The sequence below is a fragment of the Crocuta crocuta genome, unplaced genomic scaffold (assembly GCF_008692635.1).
Source record: "Crocuta crocuta isolate KB4526 unplaced genomic scaffold, BGI_CrCroc_1.0 scaffold236, whole genome shotgun sequence".
NCBI lineage: Eukaryota > Metazoa > Chordata > Mammalia > Carnivora > Hyaenidae > Crocuta > Crocuta crocuta.
In genome coordinates this window covers 1,179,786-1,203,458 of record NW_027530998.1, presented here as the reverse complement: position 1 = coordinate 1,203,458, position 23,673 = coordinate 1,179,786, and the positions used below count along the sequence as shown (strand labels likewise).

At 42.1% G+C, this 23,673-nt stretch overlaps 1 protein-coding gene across 1 annotated transcript in view; it reads right to left on the bottom strand.

Moving 5' to 3' along the window:
• Positions 1–234: 234 nt before the first annotated feature.
• FRAS1 (Fraser extracellular matrix complex subunit 1) overlaps positions 235–23,673 on the bottom strand; it is a 423,467-nt gene continuing 400,028 nt past the window's right edge. The window contains exons 69-74 of the mRNA XM_077770550.1: positions 22,920–23,079; positions 18,994–19,110; positions 10,418–10,584; positions 7,361–7,566; positions 5,457–5,603; positions 235–4,094 (exon numbers count right to left, since the gene is read on the bottom strand). Coding sequence (XP_077626676.1) covers positions 3,501–4,094; positions 5,457–5,603; positions 7,361–7,566; positions 10,418–10,584; positions 18,994–19,110; positions 22,920–23,079 — 1,391 coding nt within the window. The 3' untranslated portion in view covers positions 235–3,500. The remainder of the gene's footprint in view (positions 4,095–5,456; positions 5,604–7,360; positions 7,567–10,417; positions 10,585–18,993; positions 19,111–22,919; positions 23,080–23,673) is intronic.

Genomic DNA, 23,673 nt, shown 5'->3' with positions numbered 1-23,673 from the left:
GGTACTGGGGTTTCAACTGATGGCAGAAGATGAGCTATGAGGATCTGGGCTGTGTAATTTATTCTTCATCTTGCTCTTAGCACCATTAATGTTTCTCAGATTCAGCCCCTTCAGGCAGGTGTTCTCCAAAAAACTTTGCTTCAAACTTTGATGATTTTGCCATCTCAAAGGCGATGTCTTATGTTAACGAGATGAATAGTCTAAAAAGAACATGGCAAAATCAATGCAACCAGACTGTCATTTATTAATACAAATTTACATAGTGGCATATGCTACTGGAGAAATCAGAAATTCATAACACACAAGTTGGTATTAGAAATACAAAAATCATTTGAGTCAAGAAATCAGGTCGACAGCACCACAAATGTTTTACTTAGTCTGAGCATGTGTGTCGTATCCAAGAATAACAAACAGCTACAGGACACTGAGACTGAATATCATACAACCGTGCAAACACATTCCGACACCACTTCCACACTCAACAACAGGAGTCTGGGGGAAGTTCCAGGACACCCAGGGTCAATAAAAGGGCAGAAAAAAGGTGCAGACTCTTCTTTCTTTCAACCTTCACAGCCAGCATGTGAGAGCAAAGAGCCACCCCCGAGGGTTTTTTGTCCCTCCTCACCTAAAGGCATGGTATAAAGGATTAGTGAAACACACACATTAGTGAGCAAGTAAGAGAAATCGAAAGGAAGGTTTGGACGGAAATATAATCCCGCATCAGTCACCGAGTTATCTGATTCCTACTGTGAAATATAAAATATAAACAAAAGGAAAAGCTGTATCGAAGGAGGAAATCCCAGCTTCAAATCCGTTAACACTTTCTATTTAATAAGAGTGCATCCACTAGTGAAGTATCAGCATTTGGAAAAAAAAGGTCTGTAGTGGGGGGAAGCACAGGAAGGAAGGGAGGCAGGAATAGTCCAAGGCTTTCCTCTCACACAGGCAGTTCACGTCTCAAGGTCCTCACAGGATGTTGTCCTGGTCACTCCAGACCACATGCACGGAGGCTAAGAGCGCGTGGAGGTCTCAGTCTCCATTTTTTCCCCTGCATTAGCTTTGCGCTGCCTCATGTCTGCATTCTTCCCATGCATGTAGCCTACTTGGCAGTAGTGGAAAGGATGCGCAAGAAGACTATTTGAGCAAATGAAATGGTGCTGCTTTCATATGGAAGAATTCTGGCAACTAGGAACAATAAATAACAGACCAAATCAAAAGTTGCTCCACAAATGATAGGCTTTCTGTCCTTGCAGGATTAGCATTAACCTTCTAGGTTGCTCTGGAGACGATTCCACCCTGGCTGCTGAGCTCTCCAGCCACGAGATACCAATTCTGGATGTTCATGAGGCTGATACAGAAGTTCTGCCCCAAATTACCCAAGCTGGTCTCAACTAGCATGTGACCAGTCAGCAGTTTCAGGCTCTGGGCTCAGCTCAATCCATCCTCTCCTGAAAACTTCACTCACCTCAGAGAGCTAAGTCAGACTTTCCTCTAAAAGTCTGCTCTGCTCTGGGAGGCGAATTCACAGTTTCACCTTCCGCTAATATGTTATTATGATTTTTCTATTCAACCCTCCTTAGGACCATTGTTAGATTCATGCCTATGTCAAGTGGTGCTTCTTTGTCCCAATGAGATTACTTTAAAATCCAAGTAGAGAAGGAGTTTTTGGGTTTTTTTTCCCTCTCTACCTTCCCGTGTGATATTGCCACCATCGTCTCTCACCTCCCCTTCCCGAGTTTATTCCTCTACCATTCACCCATGACGCCATTCATTTGTTTAGCAACAAATATTTCTGGAGTGCTTGTTATGTGCAAGGCACTGCTGAAGAACCAAAGGCACGGTTTACAAGGTCCTCTTCTCAAGAGCTTGGAGTCTAGTAGAGATGCCTAAAACCTTCCATGGCTCAATCTTCTAGCTCTTAGAACCAAAGCATTTGTAGTTTGGAATGTTCTCAAAGGGCTCGGGTCATTCTAATACAAATATTACACAGTGCGAATGCTCTATTATTTGCTCATGATTATGGCGTGCCATGCATCAGGAAGAGAACATGTCTTTTTTTATCCTCGGTAATGAAATTGTGCCTTCATTTCAAAACAACATGACATGCATGCTTATGTTTTTGCCAATAAGGCAAAAACAAACAGGAAACACAAAAGCAAGCCATGTGCACACTTCATACAAAATCATTAAGCTGCTATTTGAACACTAAATAATTTTAAAGCCATATGTTTATGGCCTTATCATGTGCTGATATGGTAAAAATAGTGCCTGAGCTACCAGAAAAGAACCCCCCCCCCAAGAGAAATCTCTGAAAAACCATACCAGGATCAGTGCCTTTATCTGCTATGAGTGTTGATACTTTATCTGTTGTGAGTACTAGTTGGCATCTATTAACTCAGATTTCACTCTGAGCTGAGCTGTCTCCTAATTTGCTTTATTCAAATGAATCACTTTTCTGAAATGCTCACAAAATAAAAAACTCGCAGCCAGCCAAGTATACGGGGCTGTCTCTTATCAGAGTCGGCAAAGCCTGGGGCAACAGGAAAGTGTGGTGGGTTTTTAAGCATCCACAGCGATGGGGAATAAAAAGGCCGGCTGCACTGACCTTGTTTTGCAGCGTTCTTTGTCAGGCAGGATGTTTTCATGTGTCCTTGGTGCAGTGTAAACCAGTCGGGAACAGGGATGTCCCCTTGGGCCTTGGGTGCAGTCCATCACTAATATGTTTGAGTGCTTGTCAGTCTCCCCTTTCCCCCGGGGCTTTAGTCTGCCCTTCTGTAAGGGAGGAGGTTCTGCAGTGCCAGTTATCTGATGTGGGGGGAGGGGAAGAGGAGGTTCTATGGTTTCTCCCTGCAAGTTACGGAAAAGAGCTCTCGTCTAGAACACCTGGAAACCCCCAGATGAAAAGGCTCTGGACTTTCAAAGGACAGTTAGAGGCCATGGAGTGCAAGCTGTCAAGCAGATACAATGAGCAAATATATAGGCTGTGCTGATTAGCAGAATTCTGAATGGAATCCGAGCGTCAGCAATCCAAACTCTGCTGTACACAGGCCCAGGAAAAGCCCAAGTAGAAGAAAGCTGGAGGTGGGAGAGAAAACCAATGGCCCTAAATGTCCTATCTCCCTGCCCCTCCGGAGATCTAACATCATACAGACATCTCCCAGTCCGCTGAATTCCATCAGCTAACGGAATAGTCTACACCCTGCCCGATACCGACATACTTGCTTTCCAAGACCAGCCTTACGGAAGGAGCAGTCTGTAGCTGCTGACCCTGTAAAAGGGATCCACTGAAAAGAAGTCTGCTCCACAACTCTGGGGTCTCAGTGGTTCTTTGTTTAATGAGGTAGCTCAGTTGTGAGTCGATGCATGTGATGTGTGTGTGCCTCCCGCCACTCAAAGCTATAGTTTTCCCTTTTTAATCTGCAAGATTATAAAAATACCAGTATTTCCCCCTGTCTTATAAAAATGATTTTTAGAAAAAAAATACACATTGGTCTCCCCCATTACACTTCTGTTCCATCTTGTAAATTGTTGTGGACTCTGACTTCCAGATTCAATTTTTTTACTTTAGCACCTTTGAATGCATAAGCCCCCTCGGTTTCACTCAGTAGGTTGACATTCCGCACGGTGCAGTAGTGCCTGTTCACGTTCTTCTCCACCCTGTCTGAGCTCCTCTTAGACACATCCACCTTGGTGTTCAGAGGGTGTTCCTCCAAAATGTCCTCAGCGGGCAGTTTCCTTCTCTGCTTCTGGCATTTCCTGGTGATGAAACATGCCGCTAGAAACACCAGAAGTAAAAGCATGATCGCGGCGAGGGCACTGCCAATAGAGGCCCCAGTTTGGGATAGAGAAGCAGCTACAACCGGCTCGTGCATCTCAAGACTCAGGGACTTCATGTTGGTGCCATTCTTGACTTGGTCCCCTTCATTGTCATAGATGAGGGAATCATCAAGGGTCAGATGGCCACTGGGGTCCACCAGGTCCCTCCGGTTGCGCCTCAGAGGGGCTGTGAGAGAGCGCTGGACCCGGGGCCCTGCCATCGTGTCAGGGCCAATGATGTAGATCACCTGGAGATACCACTGGTGTCCTGCCTCCACCTGCAGGAGGAGCGAAACAGAGACACAAACTGAACACGACGCTGCTGCCCACAGACCACTGCTTCAGAAAGGAAACGGAACGGGGCCCTTGGGTGGCCCAGTCCCTTAAGCGTCCGACTTTGGATTTTGTCTCAGGTCATGATCTTATGGTTTGTGAGTTTCAGGCCCTCAATGGGGTCTGCACTGATGGTGCGGAGCCTGCTTAGGACTCTCTTTCTCTCTCTCTCTCTCTCTCTGCCCCTCCCCTGCCCCTGCGCTCTCTCTCGCAAATAAATAAATAAACAAATAAATAAAGTTAAAAAAAAAGAAAGGCATTGGAAAGACAATTGCCATCACAAGCCTTGATAGATGGTTTCAAGAAAAGCATTAGCAGCAATTGGTACCTACTAATCAAGAACTGAACTAAATATTATAGGTTCCATTTTGTTTCCAAATTAGGGTGATCGGGGACCAGCTATTCACATTTCTTCTGTTTCTCTGTGTATGGAATAGCCCTAAGCATTTATCTTTCATGGTCTTTTTAGCTAAATAAATACTTATGATTTGTTAGTCTTTATTGATTGCAGTGAAGTAATAGTATTAAGAGCCATATTTATTCCCAGCGACCTTCAGTGATGTGTTATGCTAACTATTTATTGATGTACTTCAGCTAAAATGGAGTCATTCAACAAAACTGTTATCCAAACAGGATAACAAAATTTATCCAAACTAAACACCTCCTCTGCAAAATATGCAGATCAAAATCTGAACACTTCCTGGCTTATCCTCTGAATGGTTAAACCACTGTGTATTTTATTGCCATGTCATCTGCCCCCATTGAAAGGCTCCATGGTTTTGAACTAACTTCTGAAGAGTGGCAATAGTTCTGAAATCCAAGGTCATAGATTACTACTACTGAGAGACAGAAAAGAGTGGAATTTAATTTTGTAAGTTCATGTTTATTACTGGGATTGAGAGTAGTTTTGCTTATCAAATATTAGTACTTCTTGCCATTCTAAATTGCTGTACTGTATTTATGATTTTGTTAAATGTTTTCTACATGCCTGTGAAGATCAGCTGGTGTGGCATACGGCCAAAAAGGCAAGTGACAGAAAAGAATTTAGGAAAAACTGGAGTGCCATATGCGCCCCTGTTGCATATACTGACAAAAGACAGCATGCAAATTAAAGAATTTGATTATTGCTGTGGTCCATTGAGATAGATGGTAAAAATTTGAGGTGAATGATAAGTTTAGCACCAATAAAAAAAGACCCACCAGCAAGAATGCTATAAAAAGAGACTAACAGTCCAGAGATAATATCATCTTCCTTTATAACTTTTACAGTGGCCTTCCTATGCTTCTACATTTCTCAGCACACTCACCTTATAGAGTGCATCCACTTTCAGAGTAAATCCATCCACACCTGGCATGCTACTGACCACATGGAAATCAGGCAACTCAGAAGCAAAATGGGCCTCAAAGGGCACATCATGGAAGTACTTATCAGTGACCTCAGGCTGACTGCGGTCCTAGAATTTCAGAAAAAAGAAACACAAAGTTTAGAAAGACAGAACCACTGAATTGGCAGGTGGCAGTCACTGGGAGGAGAAATGTACTTTCCACTCCTGCCTTGGGTTGGCTCAGAAGAGCATGTGCTACAGAAGCTCTTTCCTTAAGTCAACCACTACCCTCTTCAAGGAAAGTCACTTGGTGGCTTCTGTGATCTCATAGCTCAAAGAGTGAGATAGTCTAAACAAATAATTCTTAAGCCATTTGGTCCCAGGATCCCTTACACACTTAAAAATCAAGGATACCAAGGGGTATCCTGGGTGGCTCAATTGGGTGAGTGTCTGACTCTTGATTTTGCTAAGGTCATGATCTTGTGTTTCATGAGATTGAGTCCTGCATCGATCGGGCTTTGTGCTGGTGGCACAGAGCCTGCTTGGGACTCTCTCCCTCTCCCTCTCTCTTTGCCCTTCCCCAGCTCATATGCTTGCTTGCTCTCTCTTTCTCTCTCTCTCTCTCCCCCTTTCTCAAAAATACACAAACAAATAAACAAACAAAAAGACGAAGGACACTAAAGTCTTCTGTTCATATGATTTGTATCTATCAATACTTACTCTATTAAAATTAACACTGAAAAATTAGAAATTACTTATTTACTAATTCATTTTAATGTGGCAATGAATACTACATGGCAATGAGAAACAATGAAATCTGGCCATGTGTAGCAACATGGATGGACCTTGAGGGTGTTATGCTGAGCGAAATAAGTCAGGCAGAGAAGGACAAATATCATATGTTTGCACGTATAGGAGGATTAGGAGGAACTTGACGGAGGAACAAGGGGGATAAGAAGGGCGGAAATGGTGGGGGAAAGGGAGAGAGGCAAACCATGAGAGACTCTTGAATGCTGACAAAAACTGAGGACTGATGGATGTGGGGGGGAGGAGGGATGGGCATGGAGGAGGACACTTGTGGGGATGAGCACTGAGTGTTATGTGGAAACTAATTTGACAATAAACTATTTGTAAAAAAAAATAAATAAATAAAAAATACAGTGGCAATGAAAAACCCATTGCATGTTAATATAAGTAACATTTTTTAAGGAAAAATAACTATAGTCATCCCCATCTCCTTAAAAGAGACCTAGCATTGTTTTACATTTTTGCAAATCTCTGGAAAAGAACTAGATTCTAAAATCTTCTTCTACATTGAATCAGTTGTAATATGTTATTTTGGCTGAAGGCATATGAAGAAAATTTGGCCTCAAAAAATATGTAATTGGAAAAGGGAGGAATATTTTCATAGCTTTTTCAGATAATTGTGGATATTCTGTTTTGATAGTAAATCAAACTCAGTAAGTGGTATTTTTAAAAGATTAGTTATAATGGGGAATTTGAAACCATATTAACAAACCTTTCATACTCTCTATATTCATGAGGGAATTAGTGTGAAGAAAACCAGGCATCCTTGTATTATTATGAAAGCAGTTTTGACCTGTGGACTCCCTGAAAGAGAATCAGGGATATTCATAGGTTTCTGGTCCAAACTTTGAGAAACACTGGCCTTGACTTTCCTTTCTCTGGGACATTAATAAGAGCTGACTTGTTACCGGCCATAACCATCACAGTTGGTAATATGTAGTAGCATTTAGCTGATCAGAGAGAAACAACAATATGTATAGAGAATACCATCAAGAGTGGGGTACTATCTGCTTACGCAGAATTAATAGCTGAGGAAATCAACTTGAGTGTCAGCTGTTGAACACAAGTAGTTAGCATACCAGCAGTAGAAATCTGTGTTTTAGGTGTTTGTTGGGCTGAATGCATCCATACTGTGGCCCTTCATTGTAGATTGTCCCCGTGGGATCAAAGAAAGGTACATAGCCATCCTTGCCGGTACAAAGATAGACTTTTTCCAGCTGGAGTTTGTAAGCAGAATTAAGGTTTTGTTCTGGATTCCAAAGTACTCGGCCATAAAGGATTTGTCCTGGAAAGATTGAGAGGCATTAACTAGGTCACACTTTAAGAGTAAAGAGAAAGAAATGTCAAGGGTAGAAAGGATTTAACACACTCCTTTAGAGTCAAAAGTGCCTCTCTATGAAGAGCTCTATGATTCTGTGTGTCCCCAAAATGCTCATTCATTCATTTACAGTTTCTTTCATTCAACAAACATTAATTAAGCATGTAAAGTGTGTCAAGGATTGTTATGCACAGGGGAAACAAAGTGAGATACAGGTGAGAGAACAGAAATAAAACCTAACCAACTGCTAAAAATAGCTAACATTTATCAAACTCACACTATTTGCTGGGTATTATACTAAATTCTTCTCATATAAGAACTCATGTAGTGCTCACAACTTTAGAGATGAGGGAGTTGCAGCACTGAGTGGTTAAGGGACTTGTTGAAGGTCACAAAGCTAGTCAGTGGCCATGGTGGGATTCAAAGAGAAGGTACTCTGGCTCTAAAACCCACCCTCTTAACCACCACAATGCTATACTGTTATGAACCACAATAAAGGAAGGTACATAATGTTATGTGAGCATATAGCCGAGCACAGAAATCTGCCTGGGGAGAGGTATGGAAAGATTTAAAGAGGAGATAATGTTTGAGCAGTATCCTAAAACGTGAGTAGGCATTTGTCAGACAGAGCATTTGAGGTAGGAGAATGTGAAGAGCATTCGAGGCAAAAGAAGGTCCATGCACAAAATACTGAATGCTGGGAGGGCATGGGTCCTAGCGTAGCTCCTGTCTCCTTAGTGCCTACTATGACACCACATTCTTTACCTATGCTATCAAATTTATTTTTCCTATGAGCCCGAGAGATAAGTTCAATTATTATATGTGTCCGAGGTTTTAGATCTGTGACAAGGGGGGATAAGAATTTGAGCAGAAAGCAGTCTGACTCCAAATGCTTGTCCAGAGCATTTGCTATATGGCACTGAGTAGGTCAGTGTGATTAGAGAAGAGGATGTTCACAGGCTCTGGCAGGAGAGACTCACAGGCTAAGGATGCTGGGAGCCTGGACTTTGGTGTGTAAGAAATAGGGAATGCTCGAAGGTTTTAAGCAGGGGTGTAATGGCAATACACTGGAGCTTCAAAAACATGGAGAGTGGAGGAAAGACAAAGAGTTTAGAATCACAGAGATCGGGTAGGGGGTCTCTGTGAGAGATGCTTATCTATAATATAGCTGTGAATCAAGGGGATCAACTCAAGAAATGTCTAGGAGTCAGATTTCACTGATTTTAATGCTAGACAGGAGGCAAAGAAGTGGAGGACAACCCTGAGGTTTTTTCCCCAGGGCACCTGGAGTATGATGTGGTCACTATGGCAGAAGATGTGGTAGGACTATGTTTAGAGGAAGGTAAGTCCAGTTCTAGACACTTCTAGGTACCTGAAAGATATTCATTTGAAGCAGTTTGGTAGTTCCTGAGCTACATGTGGAAATGTAGAAATGAAGTTCAGGAGAGATCAGGGATAAGGTCAACTCTTAAGGAATGGCTGTGGGGTAGTCGACTAAGAAGTTCAGAGCAAAGGGACGGGCCCAGCCATAGGGATGACCAGAGGAAGCACTGGAGAGAGGCTAGAAGGAGCCAAGCATGAAGCCTGGGGACAGTAACGTGGATATGCCAGAGGATGAAGACCCAGGGTGGGAGAGAGAAAAGTAGTCAGAGAAGCAAGATGGTGTCAGGTGAGGCGGGTGCAAAGGAAACCCAATATGGAAAAGTGTGGAAATCCACTAATTTGGTGTCATTGAGAAAAGAGAGTTCTGAGCTGTAGTAGGACAAACCCAGCTTGCAATGGATGGACAGAGAAGGGCCCATAGAGACAGTGAGTGTTTACTCTTTGAAAAACTTTCTCAGAGAAAAGAAAAGTAGAAAACAGCCTGAACTTTGAAGGGGAGTTCAGGTCAAGGGATATTTTTTGCTCTGTTATGGGCAGAACTTGAGTGTGTTTATAGGGTGAAAGAAGAAACTCAGGTAGGAGGAGGAAAAGATTAAAAGTAAGACAAAGGCAGAAGGGGTAATTGAGAGAAGAAAGGCAGATAATTGACTAACTCATTTATTCAATCAATAAATATTAATTGAGCATCAGGCCCTGGGTAGTATGGTGTGCACATTTAATATTTGATCACAATCTCTATTCTCACAGAATTCACAGTCTATTGGTAGAAATATGCAACAAATAAAGGAATATGTGATATGTATTATAGAATATTAAAAATTGTGAGAAGTACTATAAAACTGAGTAATGTTCCATGAAAGTGAAAACTATGGAGGCCAAAGTTCAATTGTCTGGTATGGTCAAGGAAAGCCTCTTTGAGGAGGTTAATATTTAAGTAGAGACCTGAAGGAGAAGAAAGAGCTATCCTTTTGAAACATCAAGAAAACCACATTTAAAGTGAGGAGGGGCAGAGGAACCATTTCCAGTAGAGAAAGCATGATGGAGAGTACGTAGACATTCACACCTTGAGGCTGGTAGGTAGTAGGGGTCATGCTGTGTACTTTCTCTGAGTAATTGAGAGATAAAGCAACTTACCCAAAGTCAAGGCAGTGTCTTAGAATCAGGCTGGGAATTCCAGTCTTCTTACCACTCAGACCAGTGTTTTCCACAATTTTACCACACTGCCAATCATCATAGCACCACATATGTAATCTTAGTTTGAAACAACATAAAGGAAGGCTATGGGTCTGTTCCTTGGTTAAACCTTGGCTGCCCTAAAACCAAGTCCAGGGAATCTTCATGGGAGAGATCCCTGAAAGCCAGTGAGCAGAGACCTGTCCTAAAGCATCTCAAGTCTGACCAGAGTCTCTTTTTGCAGGTGAAGGAAACAACTTACCTTTTGAGAAGGCCCCTTTATAATCCATTTCTGCCAGTGACATGTCAGATGTATTGGGATCCATGAGGAATACCTTCTCATTATTGCAGAGCTGAAATTCAGTATTGAGTGAATATACAACTGGTACAGGGCGGTTGGTCTGCTGGAATGCAATGGGGATCAGGAATCTAAATGTGAGAGAAACAAGAGCTCCTTCAGAACAGGATCAACTTTGTAAACTTCGAGTTGTCCTCCCTTCCTACCCTTCTCAGGACTGTGTACAGTGCTTTGTTACAGGTGCTAAATAATCACTGAATAAAGAGATGTGTGTAGGAGAGGAACTTTATTAGCTTGGGTCATTATGAGGTTAATCTGCTCTTTTGAGCAGAAATAATCTAATTCATCTTTAGAACTCTTTTCTGCTCTTTGCTTTTCCTGGCCCTTTCATTTTCAAGGCCCCCAAGGTTGTTCTTTGATTGCTGAAGAACTCACTGCCATGGTGGCCTGCTAGACTTCTCCATCCCAGATCTGTATGCTTTGAGATTTTGACTTTTTCAACTGGATCCAAACTTACTTTTCCTTTGCCCCACTCTTCAAGACATTGCTAGGCAACACTCTCTTGCCTCACTCCTTATTTTAACCTCCCTGGCCTTCTTTCTTAGTCTTTTAAATCTGCTCTTTCCTTCTCGGCCTCTGGCAGGTAAGGGCTCCTCCAGCCAGACTGGACTTCTTTAGGTCTCTTCACATGTTTTCTGCTCCAAATTTCCAAACTCCCTAGGGACTCACTGTTCAACAAATATTGACTGTGCTTTTATTATATGATAGACATTATTTAAGTAATGGGAATTCATCTGTGAACAAAGTAGAAAAATATATGCCCTTGGGGACATTACATTCCAATAGGAAGACAGTCAGTAAAGTAAGTGCAAAAACATATAGTACATTAGAAGGAAGCAGGTGGTGAACAGAAATACTAGGTAGAGAAAAGGAATGCTCAGAAGAGCTTCAGCTGGAAATTTTAAATGTAGAGGTCATGGAAGGCCTTAGTGAGAGGGAAACCAGGAGGTTAGAGCTACCCTTATCTGAGATGGGAAGACTGTGGGAGGACTAGGTTTGGTGGAGGAAGATAAGGGATTCAGCAACAGGCATGTTCAACTTGGGAGGCCTTTAAGAGAGCCATGTGGAGATGCTGAGCAGTCAATCTGATGCACAAATCTGGATTTGAGAGGCAAGCCCTGGTCTGAAGGTGCTGCTTTGGAATTAAAACCTTGAGAATGAATGATGAATGAAACCACTACATGAAAACTGAGAAAGGCAGTGTAGAGATTCCTCAGAAAGTTAAATATAGAACTACCCTATGACTCAGCAATTGCACGACTAGGTATTTAGTCAAAGGATACAAAAATACTGATTTTGAAGGGGCACATGCACACCAGTGTATTTAGCAGCACTATCAATAATAACCAAATTACAGAAAAAGCCCAAATGTCCATTGATTGATCAATGGATAAAGAAGATGCAGTATATATACACAATAGAATATTACGCAGCCATCAAAAGAATGAAATTTTGCCATTTGCAGTGATGTGGATGGAGTTAGAGAGTATTATGCTAAGCAAAATAAGTCAGTTAGAGAAAGACAAATACCATATGATTTCACTCATATGTGAATTTAAGAAGTGAAACAGATGAACATAGAGGAAGAGAAAGAAAAATGAGATTAAAAACAGAGAGAGAGAGAGAGAGAGAGAGGCAAACCATAAGAGACTCTTCACTATAGAAAACAGAGGGTCGCTGAAGGGGAAGTGGGTGCAGGATGGGCCAAATGGGCGATGGTGATTAAGGAGGGCACTTGTGATAAGCACTTTTTTTTATGTAAGTGATGAATCACTGAATTCTATTCCTGAGACCATTACTATCCATATGTTAACTAACTTGAATTAAAATCTTGGAAAGAAAAAAAAAGAAAACAGAGAAGAGACAGTTCAAACATGACACTTAGGGCACTCAAATTCAAAGACAATAGAAAAGAGAAGGAACCAGCAGAGCAGATGGTGAGGGAAAGCCAGAAGGGAAAGCCTACAGAGCATGACACTCCAACTGAGTGAAGAAAGCACCTCAAGGAGGAGACTGAACAACTGCTAAATGTTGTGAAGCTATCACAGAAATCAAGATAAGACTTAACCCCTGGTTCTAGTAAGACACAGTCACTGGTGACCCTGATAAGATCAAGCTGGGTTAAGGGGTGAGAGCAGAAACCTCACTGCGGCAAGCTCAAGAAATAATGGAGGGTGACAGACTGAAAATTGTGAATCTAGGCAACTTTTAAGGGATAGCTTAACTACAAGGAAGGAGAAAAATGGGTGGGGAGGGTGAAATGGAGTCAAGAAGAAATTTTTTTTTTTAAGGTGGGAAAAGTTACATGGTTTTAATGCTGATTGGAGGGATTCATAGAGAGAATCTATATGATTCTATAAAGAGAGATTCTCTTTATAAAGAGGATGAGAGGATTTGGGTTCCAGTGCACAAGTGGGGCAGCTGGCTTTGAGCAGAAGCCGGCACTGTTCCTGCATACCCACAGGTGTGCATGTACAGTGCAGGAGGTGGGCAGATAGGACAGTAGGAGCCTGGGTGAGTTCTCTTCTGGTTTCTTCTGTTTCCTCCATGAAATAGGGCACATGATAAGCAGCTGAGGGTGAGGACGGGGGTGGGGGGATGCAGCAATTTGAGGGGTAAGGAGAAGGAGTAAAATAACCTAGAAGAGTGAGAGAGTGAAGCCATTGGTTAGGCAACCACTGTTTCCTACTGGGAAGCCCTGAGGGTCCACCTGAGATTGCCGATAATGAATTTAGTTTCCTGACTTTGATCTTGCTGCACATTCTCTTGGAAGCCTCCTCCTCTGTCTGCCGTTCTTTGCCTAATTAACTCCTTGTTACCCTCCAGATCTCAACTCAAGCACCACTGTCTCTAGGAAGCTCACCTTCTTTCTCTCCCCTTCCAGGCTAGGTCAGACCCCTTATCATTTGTTATCACACGGTGCACTTCTCTTTCACAGTAGTTATCATGGTTTGATATTGATTAAATGTAACTTTAAAGGTACATCTGATCAAAGTCTGCTTCACCCATTACAGGTTCCATAGAGCCAGAGCCCCTATCTATCTGCTCACCGTCATGTCTTCAATGCTAGCCAAGTTTCTGACACATACATTTGTTAAGGAATAATGTGTGACTGAAAATTTCAGTGCTTTATGATTCCAAGAGAATCCATCTGACCATTCCTTACTTTCAACTGAAAGTGCTCCAGTGGGTAAATTTGAGAGGGTTGGGGTATAGGAGGAATTTGGAGTGTGGAGGCAACCCACACAAGCTAGGGCTGACCCTGTTTCAACAACTTTGATGTCGCTGTTAACTGCACCAACAGCTCATTTAGCTGACTCAGGGAAACAGGTTTTTCTTGTTAATACTGCGAGTCCCAGAATCCACACAGTGCCTGACACTTAAGACAATAAATATTTACTGATCAAACAGAACAAATAATGGATTTGAGATGATGAAGACGATGGTGACTTATAAGGTTAGAAGGTTTTATGGACCTCACGAAAACAGGCATCACATGAGACACAATTCTTTTGAATTAGGTATGAATTCCGAGTCAGTCTTGATTATTTGTTGTGTTACGGTTCTACTGCATCTGTATGGAGCCATATAGGTGATCAAAAGCCAGGTTAGTCCCCATGGAAGTCACCCTGGTAATAACAAGGACCCCCCCCTTCCCCCCAAGTAACAATCTCCCTGGTGCAAGGCAAAGATTTCCAACTCTGAAGCCTTAGTATACTGACTCAACAACACTCTTCCCTGTGTGGTCTCCCATACCCACACACACCAGGGGGTGGGGGGAGATGGGTTGGTGTCTTGTTTGCTCCCTTTTGCCATTTTCAAACCTCTCTCTTCTTACAAAAAAAAAAAAAAATCCAGGACCTACCCTGGAGAAACTCTTCTTACACATGCACTCAGAGACAAATACAGTATTCCTCCTAATAGAATATGGAATTGTAAGCCAAATAGAATGGTCAAATAAATTGTGGAGTATTTCCACAATGAATACCTTAAGGCAGTGAAAGGCACACTACAGCTACATGAATCAACACAAATGTTGATACACTTATGAATCGGGAAATGATTCACTGAGTGAGAAAGAAAAGTTGCAGAGAGAATTTGTGCAGTATGACATTTTTATATCACTCAAAGACATGAAAAACCATGCAGAAGTAAATAGGAGCTAAACCATAAACCAAAACAGGGGATGGTAAATACAAACATCAGTCTAGTGGTTACCTTGGTGGAAGGGTGGGAGAGAGAGCAACTGGAAAGGGCACTAAGGGTATTTAAAAGGTACTGCTGGGGAACCTGGGGGGCTCAGTCAGTTGAGCATCCAACTATTGGTTTTGGCTAAGGTCATGATCTCATGGTTGCTGGGTTTGAGGCCCATGTTTGGCTCCATGCTGACAGTGTAAAACATGCTTAGGATCCTCTGTCTCCCTCTCTCTCTGCCCCTCCCCTACTCATGCTTGTGCTCTCTCTCTCTCTTTTTCTCAAAATAAATAAATAAACTTAAAAAAAGGCGCTGGTAATGTTCTATTTCCTTTTTTTCTTTGGCTCCAACTTTCACTGGTTATAAAATGGAAAGGACAGTGCCAGTTTTCTAGGGGGCCACTGTAGTAAGAATTAAATTTCAGAGCTTAGTACAGAGTCTCCCACACAGTCTGCACTCCATACATGATCTTTAATATCACTGGTAATTATTAGTACTCATTTTATCATCAACAGCACAGCCCAAGAGATACTCATTCACTGCAACTGCAATTCATATTAGGTAATATTCTATTTCTCGAGGTTGTATATATGTACTATATTCTGACTATCTAAAGTAATATTCCTAATTTGGGCACCTGTGTGGCTCAGTTGGTTGAGCATCTGACTTTAACTTAAGTAATGATCTCACGGTTCATGAGTTTGAGCCCCATACCAGCTTTGCTGCTGTCAGTGCAGAGCCTGCTTCAGATCCTCTGTCCCCTACCTCCAGCATGCCCCTCCCCCACTTGTGATCTCTCTCTTTCTCTCTCTCTCTCAAAAATAAACATTAAGTAAGTTAATTAATAAATAAAATAATATTCATAATTAAAAAATTTTAACACATGAACAGAAATCTCCAGCATATCTTGGGATTCCTGGGTGGTTCAGTTGGTTAAGTGTCCAACTTTGGCTCAGGTCATGATCTCACAGCTTGTGAGTTTGAGCCCTGCATCAGGCTCTGTGCCGACAGCTCAGAGCCTGAAGCCCGCTTTGGATTCTGTGTCTCCCTCTCTCTCTGCCCCTCCCCTGCTCATGCTCTCTCTCTCTCCTCCAAAAATAAATAAACATTAAAAAATTAAAAAAAAAAAGAAATCTCTAGTATATCTCACCAGATTATTTGCCCTCTGTTCTTCCTTATGGCAGTCAACCACCATTGTCCTGGTTACCTTCCCTTCCTCATTTAGCTAACTGTGGTGCTCCCACCATCAGTCTTGGTGCTTTCAACATCCACATGGATGAATCCCTCAGTTCCTTGATATCTTCACCTCCAAAGAGCTTGTTCTCCCCCTGCCCGAGGCCACCCACCTACGCTTCATAGTCCTCCTATGCACTACCTCTAAGAATCTCATTTTCCAACACCTCACTAACTACTACACACCAACTTCCCAGCTCACCCTTTCTTCTACTCCTGTTCATTAATTCTCCAGTCTCACAGGACCTCCCTGACCACTTTTCCCAGCATGCGGAGGAGAAACCGGAACACTGACACACTCAGGCTGGGAATGTACACACATTGTTACATATTACAGACACTTCAGAAAACAGTTTGGCAGTTTCTTAAACAGTTAAGCATGTAGGGGCAGGACACCTGTGTGACTCAGTCAGTTAAGCAGCTGACTTTGGCTCAGGTCATGTGATCTCACGCCTGGTGGGGTCAGCCCCACGTTGGGCTCTGTGCTGACAGCTCAGAGCCCGGTGCCTGCTTCAGATTCTGTGTGTGTGTCTCTCTCTGCCCCTCCCCCACTTTCTCTCTCTCTCTCAAAAATGAATAAATAAACATTTTTTAAAATTCTTAAAAAAAGTTAAGCATATATTCTCTATATAATCCAGCTATTCCATTCCTAAGTATTTACACAAGAGAATTGAAAGCATATGTCCATGAAAAGGTTTGTGTATATATGTTCATAGCAGCTCTATCTATCATAGCCATCAACTAGAAACAACCCAAATGCCCACCAACTGATGAGCTGATAAACAAATTGTAGCATATCTGTATCATGGAATACAATTCGGCAATTACAGGAACATGCTACTGATACTACACAGCAGGAATGCATGAAAATAATTACACTGTGTGAAAAAAGCCAGAGAAGAAGATTGCATACTGTATGATACCATTTATATAAATTTCTAGAAAATACAAACTAATCTGTAGTGACAGAAAGCAGATCAGTGGATATCTAATCCAAAGGGATGGGCTGGGCTGGGGTGGGAGGGGTTCCCAAGGGGCATGAGGAAACTTCTGAAGAAAGTGGATATATTCACTATCTTAGTTGTGATGGTTTCATGGGTGTTATACCAAAATTTATCAGATTGTATATCACTTAAATATGCACAATTTGGGGCGCCTGGGTGGCTCTGTCGGTTAAGCATCCGACTTCGGTTCAGGTCATGATCTCACAGTTCGTGGGTTTGAGCCCTGCGTCGGGCTCTGTGCTGACAGCTCAGAGCCTGGAGCCTGTTTCGGATTCTGTGTCTCCCTCTCTCTCTGACCCTCCCCTGTTCACGCTGCCTCTCTCTTTCAGAAATAAATAAAAACATTAAAAATTTTTTAAATAAAAAAATAATAAATATGCACAATTTATCTTATTGTCAATAATATGGCAATTTAACAACTCAATGGGCTTTCAGCACAGCTTGATCTATAACCTTCTAGTGCACTTTTCCACTCTCTAAGATGGCAGCCTCACTTCCCCTTCTCTTCTCAAACCTCAGTGTTCCTCACTTTTATCTCATGCTTGGCTTCTCATTTTATGGAGAAAATAGATTTAATCAGATTCTACTTCATCATCCCTGCCCTCCCATTCTACCAATTCTCCCCTAGCCTATATCCACACACTCTGCATGCCTTCCTCTTTCAGTGGATAAACATTCTGTGCTTTTGGCAAAGGTCAGCCCTTCCTCTCTCATCCCTAGATCTATCCCCGCCCTACTCAAGGGTTTGGCTCTGGAGATTTTCCCTTGTTCTGCTGCAACATTACATTTCGCCTAATAGACCAACAGGGTTACTCCCACCAGCATACAAATATCCTGAAATATTTTCTACTCTAAAACACAAATGAATAAGATCTCCTTTGACTTTGCAACTGTTTCTAGCTACTGTCCNGAGCCCGACGCGGGGCTCGAACCCACGAACCGCGAGATCATGACCTAAGCGAAAGTTGGACGCTTAACCAACTAAGCCACCCAGGCGCCCCTGTTGTCTCTACTTTCTTGTCTCCATCTCTTAAGCCCATTCCAACCAGACTTGAACCCCTCGTTCCACTGAACCTGCCCTTTGTCAAGATCATCAACAACTTCTGAATCACCGAATCCAATGGCCAATTCTCAGTTTCTTCATTTGAATGTCACATTCCAAATTATCTTCTCTTTATGAGAACGTCAGATCCTGTCCTCAGCATCAACTCTCAGAAATGTTTTCTCTTCACTTTGTTCTGCTCCTGGAAAAATGGCACTAGACTATCCACTGCCTGAGAGGAGAAGTTACTTTTAGTCCTCTGCTATAATCTCCAGGCTGGACCAGCGCCAAGCACATGATGAAAGCTGAGTTAATACTGGTTGAATGAATGAATACATGGCATGATGCAGACAGTCTCAGGCCTGCGGTGAGTACAGGCTGATGTATAGTTGATTCTTGTTATCTGTGGTAAGAATGTTTTATAAAGTCACAGTGAACACTGCATTAGTGAATACTGAATCACTGCTCTGAGGGGAAATACAGGGTAGAGTTCCTGCAGCCTCTGGTCACAACATTTTCATTGACTGACCAATACTTAACCCTGTTTTATGCATGTTTCTACTTAAAATACCTTATTTAATATGTTGTTAATTTGTTAACATGGAACTCAAGGCAACAACACTTTTTAAAACCTATGCCCAGTGAAGCTTGTCCAACTTTCTCCAAGGCACATCAGAGCCTTGTACTTAGAAACACCAGACAGCACTTTAGCACTACCCTTGGGCACCACTGTAAACAGCAAAATCACCAATAAAAAGCACAAAAATTTGAAAACCATGGCACTACGTAGACATGGAAAGGATACTTGTTTCTAGTATGAAAGCTGCAGCAAGAAGGCGTTGCTTGACGTTAGATGGGAGTGTGCGTCTCCAGCGACTCAACATTTTGCCACCCTGCATGTCCACGGATGACCATGAAGGCGCCATGAGAACAGACTTTGCAGATACAAATACCTTTTAGTGAGGAGGTGGATTTACAAATAATGAAGATCTGCTGCATTCCCTACCTTTCTGGGGCATGTGCAGTGCAGGCCAAAGGCTTCTCCCCTGGATCAACCCACGGCTGTGTGGGCTGCACGGTGCACGGAATCAGGTAGATGGTATACTCCCCTGAGTAGTCCTTCCTGGAAACACGCAGAACAGACTGTGGTTAGAGGGGACATTTTATAGATTGTTTCCTTACCCAGAAACACACCGACTTTTCAGATGGCATTTGTGCCCGGCAACCAAAAACTTTACAAGTCTGCAAACACAATTTTCAGAAATCCATCACTGATTATTTGAACCGTCAGGGTTTTATCCAGAGGTGTTAAATAGAGCTATTTTCCTTTTCCCGAGAAAAGCTGAGAAAGGCATATTGTTTATAAAAACCTAAAAGGCTCAGTGAGGATAGAACAGAACCAGCCATTTCCTTTAGATTTCCACGATACTTGTTTGACAATTTCTATTTGGTGCTTCTAGTTGATGGACACCCTGTTCAACACATGCTCCACTGTGAAAGATGTTATTTATGAAGATGCGGACATGTTGGCTGCTGCTCTGATAGAAGTGGGGGCAAATACCTCAGGGTTAAAGGACACCCATTTCCAGAGAATACCCCCACCACCGTTAACGTGGCACTCAGTTTCCAGGCTCCTCTCCCAAACCCCACAGGCTCAGCCCTTTGTGAAGCTGAAGAAAAATCTCTCTTCTCACAGGAGACCGAGTGCTGCAAATCTCCCTATATGCGGTGGATCACAGATTCTGAAGGTTACGACACTAAGAACATGAAGCCTTTGTACCCTCACCTACTTCATTTCCTTCACTTGCCATGGAGTAGCAGTCCCAGTCCTGGCAGGTTGCCTGGAAGACAGCCAGGCAGCCAGGGACTTCAGGAAGATTCTTCAAGGAGCCTTGGGAGGTTGCCATCCCCTGAATGAAGAGCGCAGGGCTGGGAATCTTAATTCTCACTATTGTGAGCAATCTGTGACAGTACTCGCATTTGCTGTTTGCTTTTTGACCATTTCTTGTGTATTTATCTATTTATTCATTAAGTGATAGCAAAGATTTGGTCAAATATATAAACAAACAAAACTTTTATGACACATCCTGGGTCACAGTAATGGAATGGTACAAGCTGGAAATTGCGACAGTCTAAACCTGGCTTGGCTTAGCCTCTGCCACAACTGTATGACTTTTGACATGCCACACAAACTTTCAGGGTTTGGTTTCTAAGCTGCTTCCTGTCTGATAGTCTATGTGTCTGTGGTTTTCCTATGTGATCCCTATCTTCCTCCAAGCTTAGACTTTAAACACCATATTTGAATTACATGAAGATTGACATATATAATGTGAATAGTAAACCATAATTCACAGAAATACTTAGGCAGAACTGTCCATGCCTGACCCTTGCTTTCACATAGGACAGATCATTGTAAACCCTGTGCTCAAACCCTGCTGTGGCTCCCAATGCACTGGGGTAAGAGTCAAAATCCATGCACTGGTCTATAAGGCCCCACGTGGTGGCCCTACCCCATCCCCTTACTTCTTTGACCTTACTGCCTATCATCCTTCTCTTTGCTCACTCCACTCCAGCCACACAAGCTTCCTTACTATTCCCCAAGATGCTAGAAATGCTGTCGACTCAGGAACTCTGCCCAGAATTCTTCTCCTGATAATCCACATAGCAAGCTCCCTCACCTCCTTCAAATATTTGCTCAAGTGTACATTCTTGATGAGGGCTACTTTGAAGATCCTAATTAAAATCGCCACAATGTCCCTTTCCCCATCCCGATTCCCCATATCCTGCTCTAAATCTTTTATTTTTTCATAGCACTCCCCACCTTCTGACATGCTCTACTAAACTTATTTATTGACCTTTTTGTGTCTTCTTACTTTACCCTAAGTGCTGTGTGCAGGGATCTTTATATTGTTCACTGATGTATCCAGGTGCCTAGAACCTTCCGCAAAACACAGCAAATGTCAATAAATATTTGTTGAACAAATGAATGCAGGACAAATTTCATGGCCTCCCCAGCCCACAGTCCTACTTTTCCCATCCCTAAATACGATTTAGGTCCATTTCCTTACCTTCCTGGATATATACCAAACATAGCCCTAGATGCAGGTCTTTAATGCTATAGTTCTTCTTCTCTTGTTTCAAAAAAATTAGATGTTACTCATATTGCAACATGGAGCAAGGGCTGTGTCCCTCCTCCAGGAAGCCCTGTACAGCTCCCTAACCCTCCTGAACAGCTATAGTCTTAGTGTTCCTTACCCTTCACAGTGTACATTGCACAGAATGCCAGTGTTGTTCTATACTTTGCCATGCATCCATGTATTTTTATCTCCTTACCTCAAATATAAGTTCTTAAAGGATGTTTATTTAGGACCTACCATATGCTAAAACCTGCAGCTCTGGGGATTCAAGATCAATCAGGTATGCCTTTGACCTTGGGGAGCTCACAAGCTAGTGGAAAATGGGACTCTACTTAGAGCACTTAATATAATGAGCTGTGTTAGGGTAGAAAATGGAACAAAGAGGGAATGGGAGGAGGAACTTCTAGCCACTGTATAGCGAAGGTGTCACAGAGGGAACAGAATTTGAGAGTATTTGAGCTGAGGCTCAGGAGAGTTCAAGGTATGCAAGAGGGAAAGAGCAGGAAGGGCAGAGGGAATTGGAAAGGCATGGAGGTGCAGCTGGGCTTGTGGGTTCAGGGGTTGATGAGATAGTTAATGTGGCTGGAAGGCTGGGTTTGAGATGAAGAGAGGGGAGGGTGTGGGCTCTGAGTAAAGAATTTGGACTTCATCCAGTAGGCTGGGGTGGGTGGGGAGGCAGCAGACGGTTTAAAGAGGATGGTTTCCATGTCTATAGATTAGGACAAAGTATGTGCATAATCTCATGGGCTTTGGGAAGGCACAGACTTTGAAGATTATTATACATTGATTTCAAAGGAATCATTTAAAAAATACCTGATATAATACCAAAATTTCACCATTAAAGACATCTTTTTGAAAACGATTCATAAGATAATCTGCCACTTCTTAACTATAAAGCAGGAACAAGACTTTCAAATTGTTTTTAGATCTTAATTTCATGATCTATAAAATAAGGATAATAATATTTTATGACAGACTCCTAGTTGCCTCATTATCCTTTTTATGGCAATAGTTTTAATTGTGTTTCTCCTATTCTTCCTCTTTACAAAAGAGATATTTTACTGTATGTAACCAATTCCTATTCTACCTCTATCTTGGGTGTGAGAGAAAAATAAATCTTATCATTTGTTTTACAGAACACTGGAGCATAAGGATGACATCTGGACCTGATAATCAGAGATCTTGGATTTTGAACTGGTTGTGGTGACTGAAATTTCTTTATTATATTCTGATTTTAGTTGGACATACTTCCCAGCTTCCCTTGCAGGAAGATGTGTCATGTAATAAAATTCCAGCCATAGGATGGGAGTAGAAATTATACATAAACTTATTGGTCTTGCCCTTGTAATAAGGGTAATCACTTCCTGGTTTATAGCAGAAGCTGGTCTGACTTAATTTCTGTCTTTCTATTTTTGGAGGGTTATTCCTTTTTCTTAAAATTTTTAAAAATGTTTGTTTATTTTTGAGAGAGAGAGAGAGACAGAGTGTGAGTGGGGAAGGGGTGGAGAGAGAAACACAGAATCTGAAGCAGCCTCCAGACTCCGAGCTGTCAGCACAGAGACTGACAAGGGACTCGAATTCAAACACTTTGAGATCATGACCTGAGCTGAAGTTGGACACTTAACCAACTGATCCACCCAGGTGGCCCATGTTGGAAGGTTATTTCTACCCCCCCCCCCATCTTATAATAGAAATCCAACATTTGGGGGGAAAAAAGCAGCCCTATTTCCCAAGTTCCTGAAAAAGTCTGAGACCATTTCAGATATACCCTTGAACACCCCCATCCTGCATTCACCTGTTATAAGAGCTTGTGGCTCTCCAGAGTTGATATGGAGAATCAAAAGTCTGAGCACTCCATAGTAGCTGTAGGTCAAATTCAATTCCTCCTAGGTGGTCTGGAGTCAGTATGAATGATTTCACATCAGGGAGAGTGTGATGTTCCATCACAAATTGTCCTATTTCAAGGGAAACACACACACTTATTTGTTTTACTGTACTTGAGGTGAATCCCCTACTGAAGCCTTAGTACTGAATTAATATTCTTTTATCAAATAATGAAGGTTACACCTATCTTCTAACCCTTCAGAATATATACCACTCTGGCTGGACAGCATGGCATCTCACCCAGTCTACCATCCTACTCATGATGGTCACTATGGTCATATATATTTATAAACAACATGAATGAACCTTGTAGAAATGGTGCTGAGTACATTCATAATAGTAGGGCTCCTTATGGGACAATGAATGTCAAATACATTTAGTTTTCAATTCCAAAATACATGTTTCTTAGAGGCAGAAAGGTCCTGGTAGTTTATAAATATAAATATCAAATTCAGGTTTAAAAAAATTACACATAAAGCCACTCAAGTCCTCAGTGGAAGGAAACAATTTTAAACATCATAAAGGTTATTCAGCAGGACATTTCTACTTCTTCAAACTGTAGTCATCTAGTGTCATGAATAAATAAAAGTAAAGAGACTTCTGGATTGAGAGACTAAAAAAATATAACAACTAGAATGTAATATGTGGATATTGATTGGATACAC